This window comes from Sturnira hondurensis, unplaced genomic scaffold, assembly GCF_014824575.4.
Source record: "Sturnira hondurensis isolate 20B ecotype Veracruz unplaced genomic scaffold, ASM1482457v3 Scaffold0021354, whole genome shotgun sequence".
Taxonomy (NCBI): Eukaryota; Metazoa; Chordata; class Mammalia; order Chiroptera; family Phyllostomidae; genus Sturnira; species Sturnira hondurensis.
Window position 1 is genome coordinate 5,733,467 of NW_028093985.1, and position 21,357 is coordinate 5,754,823.

Sequence of the window (21,357 nt, forward strand, 5' to 3'; positions counted from 1 at the left end):
GCCCAGAGGGAGTGAGTCTGTGTAAGTCCTAAGTCTGTTGCAGGCACTTTAAGAGAAGTCTCTTGAGATTCCCTCAGTTTTTTCAGCTGCTCCAACACCCACTGATGTTTATTGCCAGCGATTATGGAGACTTAGCTTTTTGAACTGGAACCTTAGGATGGTGGTCTCTCATTCCCAAGGTATCCCTCCCGATTTTTATCCACCACATGTGGGTGTGGGACCACCCATCCCATGTCTCTGTTGCCATGCCTCCGCCTCTCCTACCTGTCTGGATGCATGTGACTTCTTTAATTTCTTGGTTGTCAGATATCCATACAGCTCGATTTTCTGATGATTGTGGATGATACTTGTTTTATAGTCTAGTTGTAATTTTTGCTGTGTTTGTGTGGTGAGTAAGCTATGTTTACTGACACCTCCATTTCAACTAGAAGTGTGAAGTATAATTGACAAAATTATAATATATTTAAAATATACAACGTGATTTGATATTTGTACACATTGTGAGAAGCTTGTCACAATCAGTTTAATTATGATACCTATCACCTCACCTATTTTACCTTTTTGTAGTTATTAAGAATGCTTAAGATCTACTGTCTTAGCAGATTTCAGTTATATAATACAATATTATCAACTGTTGTCACTGTGCTCAACATAGATCCTCAGACCTTATCCCTTATAGCTGAAAGTCTGTACCCTTTTCCAAACTTCTCCCCATTTCCCCCAACCTCAAGCTGTTATATTTTAGAGGAAACTTATTTTTTGAGTTTTTTGAGAGTTTTTATCATGAATGGTGTTAGATTTTTTCCAGATGCTTTTTCTGTGTCAAGATAACTATGTGATTTTGTCCATTTATTAATATGGCTAGTTACATTGATTGATTTTTCAGTTATTGAATCAGTTGTCAACATAAGAAACATCTAAACCTGTAGGGATTTTTATGAGTTTATTGGAACTGAGTTAACAACATATGCCAGGGAGCAGGATCGGAAATGCTCTGGAGAATGGCAATTTTACAGTTTATTTTATATATTAGAAATCAAAAGGAGAAGACATAAGGGAGGTGCATGATATCCATTGGTGGTTGATTAAGGAAGTGGGAGAAAACATAGTGGGGGGAATTCTTTAGGATTGGATAAAAGACAAAATAGAGAAACATGTCTTGTACATTGGTGGGTACAGGATAGTTATTGCTTAACATTCATAGCTCGTAGAGATGGTACGCCAAAAAGAGATAACAATGAACAGTTCTGTGGTGGTGTGCTCTGGTGCCACTGTTGTGCTTTTGAGGGGTAGGGTAAGGAAACTACTCTGACCTTCAAAGTATATTATCCTAGAAGCCTAAGTACAAGGGCAGAACTCACTCTAGGGTCAAGATTGGCCTTTGCTAAGGAAGCTGGAGGCCATGGACAAGAGTGGTATATCTGTTACAATTAATGAATGTACATTACACACATCATCACCCAAAGACCATATTTGATATTAGGGTTCACTTTTGTTGTATATTTTAGTGGTCTGGATATATATAGTGACATAAATATAGCATTGTAGTTTCATAGGGAGTGTTTTTTCTGCCTTACAGATCCTCTGTGCTCTGCCTATTCATCCCTCACTCCCCAACCCCTGAAAACTACTGATCTTTTTACAATCTCAATAATTTTCCAGAATTTCATATACTTGGAATCATTCAGTATGTAGCCTTTTGAAATTAACTTCTTTCACTTAATAGTGTACCTTTAAGATTCCTCTGTGCCTTTTTATGGCTTGATGGCTCATTTCTTATTAATGTTGAATAATATTCCATTGTCTGCTATACCAGATTTTTTTGGTTCTTTTTCTAATTATTTTAAAAATTTATTTTAATTGTTAGTTCAATTACAGTTTTCTGTCTTTTACTCTCATCCCAGTCACCTCCCCCCCACAGTGCTCCCCACCTCCCTCTCATTTCCACCCCCCTCTTAGTTTTTGTCTATGTGCCCTTTATACTTGTTCCTGTAAACCCTTCCTCTTTTCCCCTGAAATTCTCTCCCCTCTCCCCTCTCCCCTCTGGCCCCTGTCAGCCTGTTCTCTATTTGAGTGCCTTTGGTTATATTTTGCTTGCTTATTTGTTTTGTTTAGGTTCCTGTTAAAGGTGAGATCATATGGTATTTGTCCTTCAATACCTGGCTTATTTCACTCAGCATAATGCTTTCTAGTTCCATCCATGCCGTTGCAAAGGGTAGGAACTCCTTCTTTCTGCTGCATAGAATTCCATTGTGTAAAGGTACCATACTTTTTTGATCCATTGATTTACTGATGGGCACCTAGGTTGCTTCCAACACTTGGCTATTGTAAATTGTGCTGCTATGAACATCGGGGTACATAGGTTCTTTTGGACTGGTGTTTCAGGGTTCCTAGGATATAATCCTAGCAGTGGAAATGCTGGGTCAAAAGGCATGTTCATTTTTAGTTTTCGTAGAAAATTCCATACTGTTTTCCATAGTGGTTGTACCAGTCTGCAATCCCACCAACAGTGAACTAGAGTCTCCTTTTCCCCACACCCTCTCCAACACTTGTTGTTTGTGGCTTTGTTCATGATGGCCATCTGACCAGTGTAAAATGGTATCTCATTGTGGTTTTAATTTGCATCTCTCTGATAGCTAGCGATATTGAGCATCTTTTCATGTGTCTTTGGACTCTGTATGTCCTCCTTGGAGAAGTGTCTGTTCAAGTCCTCTGCCCACTTTTTAATTGGGTTGCTCGTCGTCTTAGCGTGGAGTTGTGTAAGTTCTTTGTGTATTTTGGAGATTAAACCCTTGTCTGAGGTATCATTGGCAAATATGTTTTCCCATACAGTTGGCTCTTTTTATTTTAATACTATTTTCTTTAGCTGTACAGAAGCTTTTTAATTTGATGAGATCCCATTTGTTTATTCTTTCCTTTATGTTCCTTGCTCTAGGGGACATATCAGTAAAAATGTTGCTGCACGAAATATTTGAGATTTTCCTGCCTGTGTTCTCTTCTAGGACTTTAATGGTGTCATGGCTTATATTTAAATCTTTTATCCACCTTGAATTTATTTTTGTGTATAGTGTAAGTTGGTGCTTGAGTTTCATTTTTTTGCACATAGCTGTCCAGTTCTCCCAACACCATTTGTTGAAGAGGCTATTTTTACGTTGCCGCCCCCTTTATTGAATATTAATCGACCGTAGAGACTTAAGTTTATATCTGGGCTCTTTGTTCTGTTTCATTGGTCCATGTGCCTGCTTTTGTGCCAGTACCAGGCTGTTTTGATTACAGTGTATACTTTGGTATCATGTTGTACACTTTGTAATACACTTTGGTATTAGGTATTGTGATCCCTCCTACGTTGCTCTTCTTTCTCAAAATTGCAGCAGCTATTTGGGTTGTTTATGGTTCCATATAAATTTTTGAAGTGTTTGTTCTATGTCTGTGAAATATGCCATTGGCACTTTAATAGGTATTGCATCGAATCTGTAAATTGCTTTAAGTAATATGGACATTTTGATGATGTTAATTCTTCCAATCCATAAACACAGTATATGTTTTCATTTGTTTGTGTCTTCCTTGATTTCTTTCTTCAGTGTTGTGTAGTTTTCTGCACACAGGTCTTTTACCTCCTTGGTTAGGTTTATTCCTAGGTATTTTATTTTTCTTTTTGCTATATCGAATGGGATTTTTTTAATTTCTGTTTCTGTTTCATTGTTGGTATACAAAAATGCCTTTGATTTCTGGATATTAACTTTGTATTCCACTGTTTTGCCAAATTCATTTATTAGGTTGAGCAGTTTTGGGGTGGAGTCTATAGGATTTTCCATGTACACTATCATGTCATCTGCAAACAATGACAGTTTTGTTTCCTCCTTTCCGATTTGGATGCCTTTTATTTCCTTTTCTTGTCTGATCGCTGTGGCTGAAACTTCCAATACTATATTGAATAGAAGTGGTGACAGTGGACAACCATGTCTTGTTCCTGATCTTAGTGGAAAAGCTTTTAGTTTTTGCCCATTGGGTATGATGTTGACTGTAGGTCTTTCATATATGGCCTTTATTATGTTGAGGAATGCTCCTTCTATTTCCACTTTGCTGAGTGTTTTTATTATAAATGGGTGCTGTACCTTATCAAATGCTTTTTCCACATCTGTTGATATGATCATGTGATTTTTGTCTTTGCTTTTGTTTATGTGATGTGTTACATTTACTGATTTGCGAATATTGAACCATCCTTGCATCCCTAGGATGAATCCTCCTTGATCATGGTGTATGATCTTTTTATTGTATTTTTGGATGCGGTTTGCCAATATTTTGTTGAGGATTTTAGCATCTATGTTCATCAGCGATATTGGCCTGAAGTTTTCTTTCTTTGTAGTGTCTTTATCTGGTTTTGGGATTAGGATGATGCTGGCTTCATGAAAAGAGTTTGGGAGTCTTCCATCATTTTGGGTTTTTTGGAATAGTTTATGAAGGATAGGGTTTAGCTCTTCCTTAAATGCTTTGTAGAATTCTCCTGTGAAACCACCTGGTCCAGGGCTTTTGTGTGATGGGAGTTTTTTGATTACTGCTTCAATTTCATCTGCTCTTATTAGTCTGTTCAGGCTTTCTGCTGCTGCTTCATTCAGTTTTGGAAGACTGTATTTTTCTGGAAATTTGTCCATTTCACCTAGGTTTTCAAATTTCTTGGCATACAGTTCTTCATAGTAATTTCTTACAATCCTTTGTATTTCTGTGGTATCACTTGTAATCTCTCCTCTTATTTCTGACTGTGTTAATTTGGGTCCTCTCTCTTTTTTTCTTGATGATCCTGCTTAAAGGCTTGTCAATTTTGTTTATTTTTTCAAAAAAGCACCTCCTGGATTCATTGGTCCTTAGAATTGTGCCTTTAGTCTCTATATCCTTTAGTTCTGCTCTGATCTTGATTATTTCATTCCTTCTACTTGCTCTGGGCTGTCTTTGTTGTTGTTCCTCAAGTTCTTGTAGGCATACGATTAGGTTGTTTGTTTGAAATGTTTCTTTCTTCTTTAGGTAAGCCTATATTGCTATGAACTTCCCTCTCAGGACTGCCTTCACTGTGTCCCATAAGTTTTGGATTGTTGTGAGTTCATTTTCATTTGTTTCCAGAAACTTTTTTATTTCTTCCCTAATTTCATCCTTGACCCATTCATTGTTTAATAGCATGGTATTCAATCTCCATGATTTTGAGTGTTTTGGGTTTTTTCCCTTGGGGTTGGTTTCTAGTTTCAGTCCCTTGTGGTCAGAGAAAATGCTTGGTATTTTAATTTTCTTGAATTTCTTGAGGCTTGTTTTGTGTCCTATCATGTGGTCTGTCTTTGAAAATATTCCATGTGCATTTGAAAAGAATGTGTATTTAGCTTCTTTGGGATGAAGGTCTCTCTCTATATAAGTTAAGTTCATTTCATCTAGGGCGTTGTTCAATGCCAAAATATCTTTGTTGATATTTTGTTTGGAATATCTATCCATTTTTGACAGTGGGTGTTAAAATCCCCTACTATAATTTTGTTGCTATCAGTATCTTTCTTGGAAGTCCTCTAAGATTTTATGTTTTTTGGGTGCTCCTATGTTGGGTGTGTATATATTTACAACCTTTACGTCTTCTTGGTGAATTCTTCCCTTGAGTATTATGAAGTGACCTTCTGGGTCTCTCTTTATGTCCCTTTTTTTAAAGTCTGTTTTGTCTGATATGAGTATTGCTACCCCAGTTTTTTTTCCTGTCCATTTGCTTGGAAAATTTGTTTCTAGCTCTTCACTTGCAGTCTGTGATGGTCTGTTGTCCTGAGGTGTGTTTCTTGCAGGCAGCATATGTGTGGGCCATGCTTTCTTACCCATTCAACTATTCTATGTCTTTTGATTGGAGCATTTAATCTATTTACATTTAAGGTTATTATTGATAGGTACTTATTCATTGCCATTTTTGTACCTATGTTCTTCTCTGTCTCTCTCGTTTCTTACCTTTCCTTAGAGCAGTCCCTTTAGCATCTCTTGCAGAGCTGGTTTCGGGAAGGTGTATTCTCCTAGACTTCTTTTGTCTTGGAAGCTCTTTATTTGGCCTTCTATCTTGATTGAGAGCTTTGCTGGGTGAAGTAGCCTTGGTTGCAGGCCTTTGGTTCTCATTACTTGGAACATTTCTTGCCATTCTCTTCTTGCTTGGAGCGTTTCCATTGAGAAGTCAGCAGCTAACCTTATTGGGGCTCCCTTTTATGTTACTTCCTTTTTCTCCCTTGCTGTCTTTAAGATTATCTCCCTTGCTGCCTTTAAGATTCTCTCTTTGTCTTGGCATTTTGCCATTTTAATGATGCTGTGTCTTGAAGTGGGCCTCTTTGGGTTCCTCTTGATTGGGACTCTGTTTTTCCTGGATTTGTATGACTTCTTTTCTCATCAAATTAGGGAAGCTTTCCCTCATTACTTTTTCAAATAGGTTTTCTATCCCTTGCTCTTCTTCTTTTCCTTCTGGTATCCCTATTATATGGATATTATTACATTTCATATTTCTCTTAATGCCTTTTCATTCTTTTTGAGCCTCTTTTCCTTTTCTTGATCTTTCTGGGTGTTTTTATCTACTTTGTCCTCCAACTCACTGATCTGATCTTCTGCTTCATTGATACTGCTTTTGATTCCTTCCACTGTGTTCTTCAGCTCAGAAATTGTATTCTTCATTTCCTCTTGGCCCTTGTTAATAGTTTCTATTTGTTTTTTTCATGTTGGTATAGTTTGCAGTGAGTTCATTGTAGTTTCTCTGTAGTTTCTGGTAGCTCATGGTGAGCTCATTGAACTTCCTGATAACCACTGCTTTGAACTTAATATCTGATAGTTGACTTGCCTCTATTTCATCTAACATTCTTTCTGAGGCTTCCTTCTTTCCCTTCCTTTGGGGATTGTTTCTTTGTCTTCCCATTGTTTGTGAGTCTCTTTTTGTTAGCTTCAGATTCTTAAATTGATCTGTTCTGACTCTCTGGGTTTATGGTGTGAACTTCTGTGGTATAATACCTGTGGGATTCAGTGGTGTAGTCTCCTTCATCTCCCAAGCTCACAGGTCTTGGGCTGTCCTTTAAGTTGGCTCTTTGTTTGTCTTTGGGTTTTGACTGTTTTGGGGTTTTTCTCTGGTGGGTCCTTCCCACCAGCTGGTTAACTGAGGGTCACTCTGTCCACCACCTCTTGCATTTTGTTGTGCTGGTGACGGCAGTTTGTGTTGAAGCTGGTTCTTTCGTGTGTACAACGTTTTGAGAATTCTCTCTTGCTCTTGTTCAATTGTTTGTACTGGGTAGTTTCTCCACTATTTTGTTGTATTTCCAGATAGGTCCTGGATTGAGATTGTGTGGTTTTCATTCCCTCCTTAACCTTCTTCTTCTGTTACCTGTTGGTGGTTCCTTTGTTGTTGGGTTTCCTCTTCCTTTGGGTATCCTGGTGTTCACCGTTTCCACCTACTCTTTTTTGTGACCAGTTGGAGGGGAAGGCAAATGGTTTATGACAGCAGGAGAGTATTCTATGATATTTACAGTAGTAGCCAGTAGAGAATTGGTAGGAGATCCTTTTACTATGTATAGCATTAACGGTGATCTTCCACCCAGCTAGCCACTTTTAAGAAAGGGTGGAATGAAGATAAGACTCTTGTTGTGGAGGGAAGGATTATGAGTTGGATTCAGAAAGCAGTGAGTTTGTGGAAGGTCAGATTCTGAGGTAAAGTGAGAGTAAAGGATAATAAATATGTGTAGTGTGTGAAAGAATAGAGTTAACCACTACAGTAATAGAGTTCAGAAAACTGTGAAGTAGGCTAAGATCTGGGAGGGTTGTTATGAAGTATTTACAATTGTATGGAATAGCTATCATTTACAGTAATATTAGAGCAACAATCATATGATAGAATCTATGTGATCTGGATAACATGAATAGGGGGTATAGAACTTTGAGTAGTGTGGTAAAGGAACACAAGTGATATGAAGGACAGTAAATCAGCAATACACAGTGAGAGAGAGAACAGGGGAAACCTGTCAAATGATACAATATGACCAGCCAAGCAAAGTAGACTATACAGAAAGAAGAGGAATACGAAAATACTACTAAAATAAAAGATGTAAGAAAAAGAAAAATAATAATACAAATATGCAGTAACTTGCAGTTTCTCTGCAATAGCAAAGTGAAATTTGTCTCACTGTTTCAACTGTTGGGATGCCCCATCTTTGGATTCAGTGCTGGTCTTTTCACAGTTCTGGGTTTTTTTTTTTTTGTCTCACTTGTGGATATTAAAAAAAGAAAGCAGGAGAAGGGAGGAAGAAGATAAAATTGGAAAGAAAGGAAGAAGGAATAAAGTAAGAAAGAAGGAAAGAGAGGAAAAAGGTACCGAAAGATAAAAGAATGATAAAAATTAAAAAAATAAAAGATTACTTTAAAAAAAAACATTTCTTGTTGGTGTCAAACAGGCCAAACCAGTTTTTCTGGTCTTGCAGTCTGCAGCAGGCTGAGGGGTGATTGGTATGGCTTTTCTTCCTTCACAGTGTGTATTCAGTCAGTCTTGCACACACTGTCTCGAGTGTGGAGCCCCTCCCTCAGAGGCTCATTCCCCAGGGTTACCACTGTGGGCTTGGGTGTGTGCATGCTCTGGGCCAGGATGCCTTGGTCCCTTCTCAGTGCTATGGAGGTACACAGGTCCTTCCCCGAGGCCTTCTACGTAACCTTCCCACAACCTTGGGATCGCTGCCCGTCCGGGGGGGTGGGGAGGGTGGGGAGTAGGTCGAGCAGCTGTTGCAGGAGAATTCCCCAAACAGTTGTTCTTTTTGAGAAATTCCTCCTAATCAAGCCTGTCTCTCAGTACAGCCCAATTCTCCAGCCACACCGGTGACTATCAGGGTCAGTGCGCATCACTGTGCGACTCTCAAATCTCCCAAGCTGGCGACCACAGACCTCATGGGTGGTCACAGCCTCTGTGTGTTTGCCTCTTTGTCCTTACTCCTTTCTCTGCAACTTAAGCAACCAGACCTTTCCTGGTGCTGCCTAAACTTTGGCCAGTGAGGGAGGGAGCAGTTGACTTGGCTCCCTTCCAAGGATTCTGTGGCAGGCCTGCCACTCCCAAGAAATCTGTGGCAGACCCTGCACTGGTGCTGGGCACCAGGCCTGGAGCTACAGCTGCCCTGGTCCCCGCGCTGGTCCCCGGGACCTTATTGTCCTGAAGCACTCTCATTACTGTCTGGTTTTTCAGTGTCCACTATAATTTTTGGTCTCTTATTTTCATATATGCTGGTGTACTGTTGGCTGTTTGCTCTGTTCCTCTATCGATCGGCCAGGTTTTTCTCCCATGTGTAGGGGGAAGTGGAATCTGCTCCCTCCTATTCCATGGCCATCTTTCTTCCCCTGTACCAGCTTCTTTTTAAACAAAATTTTTATTGCTCAATTATAGTTGTCCCCATTTTCCCCCTATTGCTCTCCCCTGCCCTGCCCACCCACCCTCTCCCACATTCAATCTCTGCCTCGCCCTCCCCGAGTTGTCCTTGTCCATTGGTACTTTGTACATGTTGCCGGACTTGACTCTTCCACTTCTTTCCTTGCTTATCCCCCTTTCCCCCTCCCCTCTGGTCACTGTCAGCCTGTTCTTTATTTCCATGTCCCTGATTCTAGTTTGCTCTCATTTGTTTTGTTGGTTAGGTTCTACTTATACATGAGATCATATAGTATTTGTGTTTTACGTCCTGGCTTATTTCACTTAGCATAATGCTCTCCAGTTCCATCCATGCTGTTGTAAAGGGTAGGAGGTTGTTCTTTCTTTGTGCTTGCTGTGTAGTATTCCATTGTGTAAATGAACCACAGTTTTTTGATCCACTGATTAATTGATGGGCATTTAGGCTGTTTCTAGCACTTGGCTATTGTAAGTAACACTACTTACTATGAACATTGAGGTGCATAGGTTCTTTTGAATTAGTGTTTCAGAATCGTTAGGCTATAATCCCAGCAGTGGAATTGCTGGGTCAAAAGGCAGTTCCATTTTTAGTTTTTTGAGGAATTTCCATACTGCTTTCCATAGTGGCTGCACCAGTCTGCATTCCCACCAACAGTGCACTAGGGTTCCCTTTTCTCGACATCCTCATTGGCACTTGTTTTTGTTGATTTATTAATGATGGCTATTCTGACCGGCGTGAAGTGGTATCTCATTGTGGTTTTAATTTGCATCTCTCTGATGGCTATGGGTGCTGAATATCTTTTCATATGTCTGTGGGCCCTCTGTATGTCCTCCTTGGAGAAGTGTCTGTTCAGGTCTTTTGTCCCCCTTTTAGTTGGATTGTTTGTCTTTTTGGAGTGGAGTTGTGTGAGTTCTTTATATATTTTGGAGATCAAACTTTTGTCTGAGGTATCATTGGCAAACATATTTTTCTATATGGTTGGTTCCCTTTTCATTTTATTGATGTTTTTTTTAGCTGTGCACAGAATAAATGGGTGGTTCTTTGTTGGATCCTTCCCTCCAGCTGGCTGAGTGAGGATCACTCCACCTGCCATGTCTTGTATTCTGTTGTATAAATGCGGCCAGAACAATACCACTCTGCCCTGGAAATGAATCCACTCCTGCAAAAATAACTCCCACCTACAATCCCACTGTCAACAGCAAGTGAACTGGTATTAATAAGGTATCAAGAGCCCTGGCTGGTGTAGCTCAGTGGATTGAGCACGGGCCTGCGAACCGGAGGATCGAGGTTCGATTCCCAGTCAGGGCACATGCCTGGGTTGCAGGCCAGTTCCCAGCGGGGGACTCATGGGAGGCAACCACACATTGATGTTTCCCTTTATCTCTCCTTCCTTTCCCCTCTAGAGATAAATAAAATCTTTAAAAACAAACAAACAAAAATGTTAAAAAAATAAGATATCAAGAGATTAACACTGTTATAAGAAAGGAGAAGTAAATATGAAGTGACCTACTGAAAGAAAAATGATTTTGAGAGGGTAGAGAGAGGAGCCCTAATAAGAGTAGAGAATTGGAGCAATGCAAAGAGAGAAAGTAAAATTTACATTGTAAATAAAAAAGGGAATGAAGAAGGCAGAATAAGGTAAGAGAAGGGAAGTGTATATATATAGTATTAGGTTTAAACAGAAAATTTTAAAAAGTGAAAGGAAAAAATAAAAGAATGGGAAACAAATTGGAGTAAGTGTTCCACCACAGCACTATCAATAACAAATGAGCTAAGATTAATATAGGTAGGATGGGAATAAAAGGGGGGAAAAGAAAAAGGTTAAGAGATGTCTAGAGGAAAGGGAAGTGAGTTTTAGAGGGAGAGGGAATACTAAGAGTAAGGAGTAAAAACCAGGTTAAGACAGGGAAAAAGTAAAATTGAGACCAAAAAAAAGGGCAAGATGAAAGAAAAAAGATTCAAAAGAAAAAAAAAACAGGCTAATACAGGGAAAGGTTAAAATTTGAGACAAAAAAGAAAATGGGCAGGATGAGGCAGAATGGAGTAGGAGAATGGTAAAATTAGAGATTTGAAATACAGCAGTAGTGAAGATCTAGAGAAAAAATTGAAAAAATGCAATAACAACTACCCTATCTACAACCAAGAAGCAAAGATTGTTAAATGCTAAAGGTGGAGATAGAACGCAAGTATTCTAAGAGTAGGAAAAAGAATGTGAGATGACCATTGACAAGAAAATTGGTTTTGAGAGGCTGGATGGGGAAAAAATAGTAGGAGTGTGTAATGGAAACAAAGTTATACCAAGAGAGAAAACAAAATTTAAAGCAAACATAATAAGATGAATGAAATAGGTAAAATGGAGTAAGAGAAGGGAGTAGCAAAATATGAGAAATAGAATAAACTATAATACAAAATCTAGTGACCGAATATGCACAAACTTGAACTCAGCAGTCAGGCTTAAGCACCACAGGTGGGGTATAGTACCTCCTGGGGGTGGGGCTCTTGCTTCCCCGCAGGCTGATGCCACTCAGACACGAGTGGTCTGCCTGAGCAAGATGGCCCCTGCAGTGTGGGGAATGACTCAGCATCGGGATCCTTGTGGCTGCTCTCTCAGTTCTTTCCACAAAGCATCCATCCCCAGTCTCTCCTCAATCATCTTTAGTCCACTCTGCCCCACCTGCTATCTTTGCTGGAACTCTGGGTATGTAGCTGCATATGAAAAATTTATGTGTTGGCCCTTTAAACGCCTCTCTGTGTATCTAGCTGTCCATCTCTGTCAGAGAGAAATCCTACCACTTTTCACAGCTGGATGTTTTCTGTGTGCTTTGTGGGCTCTGGTACTGCTAACTGGGGAGCTCACCTTGGGGTTTAGACCCCACACTTCTCTGGGGGATCCCCTGGCCACTGAGATACCCCTCCAGCACTTTAGCCCTCCTGTGGGGGCCCAGCCAGCCCCCTTGCTTCTCCTCCACATTCCCTACCAGTTGTGTTGTATTGAAGTTGTTCTTCTGTCTCTCTATGGTTATAAGACTTCTCTCTCATTAGTGTCGGTTGTTTATTCTGGATTTCTTCACAATTTAGTTGTAATTCCAGATGGGTCCTGGGAGGAGCTTAGTATAATTTCCACTCCTGCACCATTGCGTGTACCAGATTTCCTTTATTCATTCAGCTCCTGCAGAAGATCTTGGTTGCTCTGTTTTTAGCTATTATGAGTAAAACTGCTATCAATATCTGTATGCAAGTTTTTGTGTGGACTTAAGTTTTTTACTTTTTTGAGTAAAGAAATCTATAGAACCAGTTGGGACAAATTGACATCTTGACAATATTGGTTCTTCCTGTCCACAAACGTGGAATGTTTCTCCATTTATTTATTTATCTGATTTATTTTATCAGAGATTTGTCCTTACATGTTGTTGGCTTCAGCTGCTGGTGACCCTGTGAATGAGTTATGTCCACAGTGTCCTGTCCTCAACAACCCTGCTCAGCTCCTGCAGACTCATATCGATGGCTTCTTTTATGGAGTCATTTCATGTATTTGGTCTTCCTCTTTTCCTGCCACCTTCTATTTTCCCCAGCTTTGTTGTCTTCTCTAAAGAACCCCGCTTTTTCTTTTTTTTTTAAGATTTTATTTATTTATCTTTGAGAGGAAGGGAAGGAGAGAAGGAGAGAAATATCAATGTATGGTTGCCTCTCATGAGTCCCCTGCTGGGAACTGGCCTGCAACCCAGACATGTGCCCTGACTGGAAATCGAACCGCAGTGTGTGGTTTGCAGGCCTGCGCTCAATCCACTGAGCTGCACCAGCCAGGGCAAGAACCCTGCTTTTTCAAAGTGCCTGGCGTAGAAGAGTTTTGTAGTTTTTTTCATGTAGATCTACATATTTTGTTAGATGTGTGCTTAAGTATTTAATTTTGAGGGTGCTGTTGTGTTTTTTTAAATTTTATATTTATTGATTTGAGGGGGTGGGGAGGGGAGCGAGGGAGACATAGATAGAGAGATTTGTCGCTCCACGTATTTATGCATTCATTGGTTGTTTCTTGTATGTGCCCTGACTTGGGATCAGACCCTCAGCTTTGGTGTGTGGGGATGATGCCCTAACCAACTGAGCTAACTGAGAATTGTTTTGAATTTCAAATTCCGCTTGTTCATTACTGCTCTATAGCAGCTATTTTCAACCTTCTTCATTTCATGGCACACATTAATTACTAAAATTCTGTGGCATACCAAAGCATATTTTTTGCTGATCTGGTAAAAAAAATAGGTATAGTTTTGATTCATTCATACTGTGCTGCTATTGTTGTGTTGGCCATTGCCATATTTTTATTTGACAATCTAAGGAAAACAGAGGTCAGTGCCCCTGACTAAGTAGTTCAGACATTGCATGTTTTAAAAATCCTTTTCGCACACCAGGTAAAAATTGCTACTCTATAAGAAAGCAATTGATTTTTTACATTAACTTTGTATCTTGCAACTTTGCTGTAATTACTTATTCTAGGAGGGCTGTTTTTTTGTATATTCTTTTGGATTTTCTTCATAGATAATCATGTAAAATGTGAACAAAGACAGTTTTATTTCTGCCTTCCCAGTCTTAATATTTTTTATTTTTTACTTATTGATTTGAGAGGAAAACATGTGTTTTCTTTTCTTACTGCATTAGCTTGGATTTACAGTGCAATCGTGAAGAGCTGTGATGTAAAGCAGGTTATACTTACCTTGTTCCTGAAGTGTGTGATATGCATTTACAGCTAACCCACGTTCACTTTTAACTAACACTGTACCACATCTTAGGTAGTATGAGTATCTTATAATACAAAATAATCCTAATTCCTTTCTCCTTTCATTTTCATAATTGCTGTCCTTCATTTCACTTACACATAAGTATACACACACAAGCATACGTAATCAAATACAGTGTTGCTATTATTTTGAACAGACTGTTAGATTAACTAAGAATAAAAAATTAAAGTTTTCATGTAGCAGGTCTGAGTTGTCTGGGTGATTTGATGTTTTGCAGAAAAACTGCATGAGATGTGATGCATGAGCAGGCATGTTGTCATAATGACGCTGCCAATCACCAGTTGTCCACAGCTGTGGTCTTCTGATTCAACCAATTAATTTCCGCGGAGGAATGTTCAAGCTTAAAATTTAAATGTTCAAGCAAAATTTGATGCAGATTCATTGCTGTACTTTCTCAGTCATTTTGAATGAGACAGTCACACAGTACACTTGCTCCCTCAATGGCATCTACCACCCCCACTGACTAGTACAGTGAAGTCATCATTGTTCACACATGTGCATTCCAGTCCACTCTCCTTGGTTGCCAGGTTACATTGATACTGTGCTAACTGTTCTCGTTATATTAACAATGAATAGACTTTTTTTTCCTAAAGAATTTCTCTTAACATTTTTTGTAAGGCAGATCTACTGGCAAAAAATTCCCTCAACTTTTGTTTGCCTGAGGAAGTCTTTTTCTTCTTCATGTTTGAAGAATAATTTTGTAGGATATAGAATTTTAGGTTGGTATATATTTTTTCCTCCAACACTAAGTATTTTAGTGTACTGTACTCTTGCTTTCATGGTTTCTGAGATGTCAGATTTAATTATTATCTGTATTCTCTATAGTTAATGTGTTTTTTCCCCTTTCTTTATATGTGATTTTCTGTGGTTTGATTACGTTTTGCCTACTAGTCCTGTTTGGTGTTCTCTGACCTTCCTGGATCTGGTGTTTGGTATCTGACATTAATTTGGGGAGATTCTCAGTCATCAGTGTTTGTAATATTTCTTCTATTCCTTTCCTCCTCCTTCTGCTATTCTTGTTACATGAATATTACACCTTTTGTAGTTGTCCCCACAGTCCTTGGTGTTCTTTTTAAAAATTTTTTCTCTATGTTTTTCAGTTTTTTAGGGTGCTGTTGAAAAACTGACAAGCTCAAGATTGTTTCGTCCCCATGTCCAGTCTACTGATAAACATAATGGCAGTCTTCATGTCTTTTACAGTATTTTTGATCTCTAGCATTTATTTGGTTCTTTCTTAGAATTTCCATCTCTCTACTTACATTTCTAATTTGTTCTTGCTTGCCACTTACTTTATCCATGAAAGCCTTTAGCATGCTGATCAATAATAGTTGTAAATTTGTAACTTGATTTTTTTCATTTTAATATGCCTTGTAATTTTTACTTGTGCCTGTGCCTCTGGACTGTGAACTTCGCCGGTGCTTCTCAGTGGCCCCTCTTCCTTCCGTGGGACAGACGGCTAGAGTGGGAGTTTGGTATTTCCCTTTACCCATGTTAGGTATTAACCCAATAATAAAGCCAAAGTGGGAGGCAACAAGCACTTGAGATAAAAAAGAATAGCTATTTTGGGAAGCACTCATTGAGGCAGAAACTCAAATAGTTTCTTTGTCTTTTCTCCAATTAGGAGACAAAGATAAGGGGTATTTATGAGAAAGGGAAGGGAACAATTATCTCAGTAGAAGGAAGACATTTCTATTGGTGCAGATAAGCTAACCTAGTGACGATAATTTTAGACAATGTTAATTTTCAGTCTAGCAGTCAAAATATCTGTTTTCTTGTTATCTTTAGAAAACAGTTCTTTGGAGCACAGTGTTGTTGTTTTAGGTCCAGTCCAGAGGTGATTTTGCCCTGTTTTAACATTTCAGAGGTTTGAGGCATAAGATGTGCAAGACAGTCTCTTTAGATGACATCTCTGACTCCATTTCAGAGTGGCTCCATTTATATTGTTTTTCACATAGGTTAGTATCTAACAAGACCCCAGCACTTGGGCTTTTGCTAACCTCGTTAAGAATAGAGTGATCTGGAGTATTTCCAAATGGTTCCTTTTCCCTTCTTCCTGCAGTTAGCAGGAGGGGATTTCCCCCCAGTACTCTCTGAGAACCAGGGTGAGCTCTTGGTGGTAGAACTCACAACCTATGGGGCTTCTCCCATGAGTAGGTCTCCCTGCTCTCAGAGCTGTCCACTTGAGCTTCCAGCAATTTCTCCTGCTGAGGCACTGGTTTCTGTGAAGACTTTTTTGCTCGTGGGTTTTTGTTCTGTTAAGTTTTGGTTTTGTATTCATCTGTCTCTCCAATTTGGGGGTAGCAGTTTGCCTGTGACTTCACTTATCTTTTGGATCTAAGAAGAGTTGTTGATTTTTCAGTCTGTTTAGCTTTGGACTTGTTTTTAGGATAGGTTGGCTATTTCTAAGCTTTTCTAGGTATACTTTTTAAAAGCTGTCTCTGGGCAGTAAACAGTATTTATGTCTTGTTTCTTTATAATATACTTCATATCCATGGGGACATTATATCTTTTATATTAGAATAGCTAATTGAAATTATAAATTAAATATAATTGAACTGCAAAACTATTTTAACATCTTGACATAGAGTATAAACTAAAAAGTCAGTTTAATTCTTTTATGTAAAGATATTTAAGTTTAAAATCACATTTAAAGCTCAGGAATTGATTTTATTATAATAATAGAGCAGAGGTGTCAAATTCCTTTTCACCAGGGGCCAGCCATATCAGCCTGGCGGTTGCCTTCAAAGAGTCGAATATAATTTCAACTCCTTAACAGTTAAGGAGTAGTTATATTTATACAGTCCTAAAATTATTTTGGCCCTTGAAGGCAACCATGAGGCTGATGTGGCCTCCAGTGAAAATGAGTTTGACACCCCTGTAATAGAGTTTGTAAGTGTGATGTAAGGACTCTTGGAGTTCTCCTTTCAGGGATCTTAAGGAAAAACAGGGAAAAAAATCTTTGTGTCCTTGGCAAAGGACACAAAATCTTTGGCAAAGATTTCTTAGATAATAACAGTAAAATCAAGATCCATGAAAATAAAATGATAAATTGGAGTTATAAAAGGGCAAAGCTTATGCTCTTTAAAAGATACTCTCTTTAAAAAATTTTTAAAGATTTTATTTATCTTTAGAGGGGAAGGGAAGGAGAGAAGGAGAGAAATATCCATGTGTGGTTGCCTCTCATGTGTTCCCTGCTGGGAACTGGCCTGCAACCCAGGCATGTGACTGGGAATCGAACCGCAGCTGTTTGGTTTGCAGGCCTGTGCTCAGCTCACTGAGCTACACCAGCCAGGGCAAAACATACTCTTAAGGGTATGAAAAGACAAGCCACGGACTGAGAGAAAATCCTGCCAAGCATATATCTGATAAAGGACTTGTATACCCAAACTCATAAAACTCAACGATAAGGAAGATAACCCAAGTAGAACCTCAGAAAAATATTTTAACAGTTTATCAAAGTTGATAAATGGGTGACAAAAAGCACATGAAAATGTGCTCAGAAACATTAGGTATTAGGAAAATGCAAGTTGAAATCAAATGAGATACCATAATATACCTGTTAGAATGTCTAAAATTTAAAGGATTGATCATACCAGCATTAGATGTGGAGAAATTGGAACACCTATAACTGCCATTGGGGATATAAAATGGAATAAATTCTTTGGAAGTCAGTTTGGCAATTTCCTGTTTGTTTTTTGTTTTGTTTTTTGAAATCCTCACCTAAGGAGAGGAATGTGGAAGTTAGGGGAGAGAACACAAGTGAAACATCAATGTCAGAGAGAAACATAGATTGATAGGTTTCCTCCCTTATGGGCCCTTACCAGGAATCAAACCCACAACTTAGGTCTGTGCCCTGACTGGGAACTGAACCTGCAACCTTTTGGTGCATGGGACAATGCTCCAACCAACTGAGCCACCTGGCCCGGGCTGGCAGCTTCTTAAAAAGTTAAACATGTATCTACCATGTGTTCTAGCTATTCTACTTCTAGGTAGTTACCCAAGAGAAAAGAAAATATGTGTTCACATGAAAATTTATATATGAATGTTTATAGCAGCTTTACTTAAAATAGTAAAAAGCTAGAAGCATCTTAAATGTCTATCAACAGGTGAATGAATAAAACTGTGGTGTATCTGTACAATGCAATACTACTTAGCAATGAAAAGGAATGAACTTTTGACACGTGCAACATGAGTGAATCTCACTCAGAATAATTGGGCTGAGTGAAAGAGGCAGATGAGAAAAAAGTGTATAGTATATGATCCATGTACATACAACTAAAATGTGAAAGCTGTAGTGACAGAGAACGGTGGGTGGGTGGGGAGGATGAGAGTCCTCGCGTGCACAAGGAAACTGGGATGTGCTCACTGTTTTTATTGGAGAAGGTTCATGGGTATATGTCAAACCCTCCAATTGTACATTTTAAATATTTGAAGTTTATTGTATGCTAATTATAATTCAGTGAAGCTATTTTGTACGAAAAACAAGAGGAAAACATTTTTGCCAAGATATTTTGTGGTATGGTTGGAAATTGAAAGGACAAATTGAGGTTGCAATAATAAAAATATCATCTAGTATTTGAACAAAGGATTCACATAAATTATTGTTATTATAATTTCAAGCCTCAGGTAGTTGCCACAGGTACTTTTAAAAATATGTATTTTTTAAATATTGAGTGTCAGTGTGCATGTGAATGTAAAGGTATTGAGAAAAAAGACATTTTACTTTCTTCCCTCCCCTTTTTTTCCCCCCCAAAAAGGAGTGACAGTTCTTTCAGATTCTTTGTATTCTTCTTCGTCTATATCTGTCAGTTTGCTGTACACGTTCTACAGGCGGCAGGATTTCACAACTGGGGCAACTGGTAAGTCAAGTACTCAAGTTAATCTGTTCATCTAGTATCTTTATGTACTTTTTGGCTTCCGAAAAATAGGTAACAGAGAGACCCTGACCAGTTAGCTAAGTTAGTTAGGGTGTTGCCCCCATACACCGAGGGGGCGGGTTCCTTCCCCGGTTAGGGCACATACAGGAATCATCCAGTGGATGCATCAGTAAGTGAAACAACAAATGGACATTTCTTTCTCTCTCTTTCTCTGTTTCTCTCTCTTCCTTTCGTTCTCTAAAATCAATTAAAATTTTTTAAGTAGTTAGCAGAGAAAAGCCAGATTAGCAAAAGTAAACAGAAGTAAAAATTACATTTTTTTAGTATTTAAAACTTGTCTAAGGCATAACCTTTGGACAAACCATTTTTTGAAAATTATGATGGAAAAATGTTAATTAAAAACAGCACATTATATCAAGTTTAAATCAAATGTATATGTAATAGCACTAAGAGGAATGGTGAAAAGGAGACTAAGGAGTGATTAGATGGATAGGAGGGCCAAGGATGATGGAAGGTAAAAAAAAGAAATTCAGGGATTTCAAGGAAAAGGGGACCTAATGTGTGTAAAGTACTATTTTAGGTATACAAACATGTTTTCATATACATGTGCATATGGACACCTGTCTTGAAAAGTGGAATCACTGCATACACTGATACACTTTTTTCATTTTTATTGACTTTATTGGGTTGACATTGGTTAATAAAATTATATAGGTTTCGAGTGTACAATTTTATAACACATCATTGGTATATTGTATTCCGTGTTCACCGTCCCATCTCAAATCTCCTTCTGTCACCATTTACTCCCCACTTTACCCTCCTCTACCTACCTCCACTACCCTTCCCTCTGGAAATCACCATACTGTTGTTTGTATCTATGAGGGTTTTTTCCTTAATCTTTTCACCTTTTCCACCCAGTCCTGCAATCCTCCTTGTTTCTGACAACTGTTAGGCTGTTCTCTGTTTATGAATCTGTTTCTCTTTTGTTTGTTAGTTCATTACATTCCACATATGAGTGAAATCATATGGTACTTGTCTTTTTCTGACTGGCTTATTTCACATAGCATAATGTTCTCCAGGTCTATCCATGCTGTTGCAAAGGGTAAGTTTTCCTTCTTTTTTATGGCCAAGTAGTATTCCATTCTGTAAATGAACCACAGCTTTTTTATCCACTCATCTACTGATGGACACTTGGGCTGCTTCCAAATCTATACATATTTTTAAACAACATTACCATTCTCACCATGGCAAAATAGTCACTCAGTGGGGGATCCTCAGAAATGGACACTTTTGGACCCAGGCTAGGAGGTAATAGCATATTTATATCTCTGTTCATGCACTCTAGAGGAAACATTCCCTGAATTCGACGGCATGCAGAAAAGTACACATCTCTAAAATTATTCCTTCATCTCTTCTTTCTTTAATAACTGAGGTGCATGCAGATGTCTTCTTGTAAGCTGAAAGCATGTACAAGGCAAATTTACTGCACTGTGAACATAAACTGAAATGGGCATGTAACTAGAGTTTACTGAGGACTTAACGTTTAGTGTGCTACTACTGAATTGGAGTAGTGACTGGCAGTCAGATCTCCTAATGGGCATATATATATGCAGAGAATTTATATAGGTATTTTAAATCATTTCGATGAAAAAGTAGTATTCATTGTCATTCTAAAAGTTTTTAGTCTTTGACATTTGAGGGAATAGAAATATTTAAAATGCTTAATTAAAAATATTGCATATGTTAACAGCACAAGTTTTTTAAATTATGAAATTAATGTCTTGCTTTTTAGCACAGACTTAGAAAAAGTGGTAAAATTGAGCATAGCAGCGTGAATACTAATGAAATAGCACAGCGATCTGCTAATGAGGGTGCATACAAGATGACCAGTTTTAAAACAAACCTCATGTAATTCATCAAGTTTTTAAAAAGTTAAATTCTATTTTGAGTTAATTGTAGACTCACAAACAGTGATAAATAATGCAGAGATTGCAGGTACCCAGTTTTCTCCAATTGTAATGTCTGGGTATACTATCCTGGTAAAACTGGTATAATGTCAAAACCAGGATCTGAACATTGGTGTTAGTCAAGGTAGAGAACATTGCCAGCACCAAAGGATCCCTTTTCTAGTCACATTCCCTTCTCCTCCCGCCCCCATTTCCTCCTTAACTGCAGCGATCACTGATCTGTTCGTCATCTCTCTTATTTTGTCTTTTTAAGAATGTGATATAAGTGGAATTATACAGTGGAGATTCATCCAGGTTTTTGTGTGTATTTGTAGTTCAT

The 21,357-nt window shown here is 38.5% G+C and overlaps 1 protein-coding gene across 1 annotated transcript in view; it reads left to right on the forward strand.

Annotated features, from left to right (window-relative positions):
* SCAMP1 (secretory carrier membrane protein 1) overlaps positions 1-21,357 on the forward strand; it is a 105,600-nt gene that overhangs the window by 61,268 nt on the left and 22,975 nt on the right. Inside the window, exon 7 of the mRNA XM_037032279.1 lies at positions 18,952-19,053. Within this exon, the coding sequence (XP_036888174.1) occupies positions 18,952-19,053 (102 nt within the window). The remainder of the gene's footprint in view (positions 1-18,951; positions 19,054-21,357) is intronic.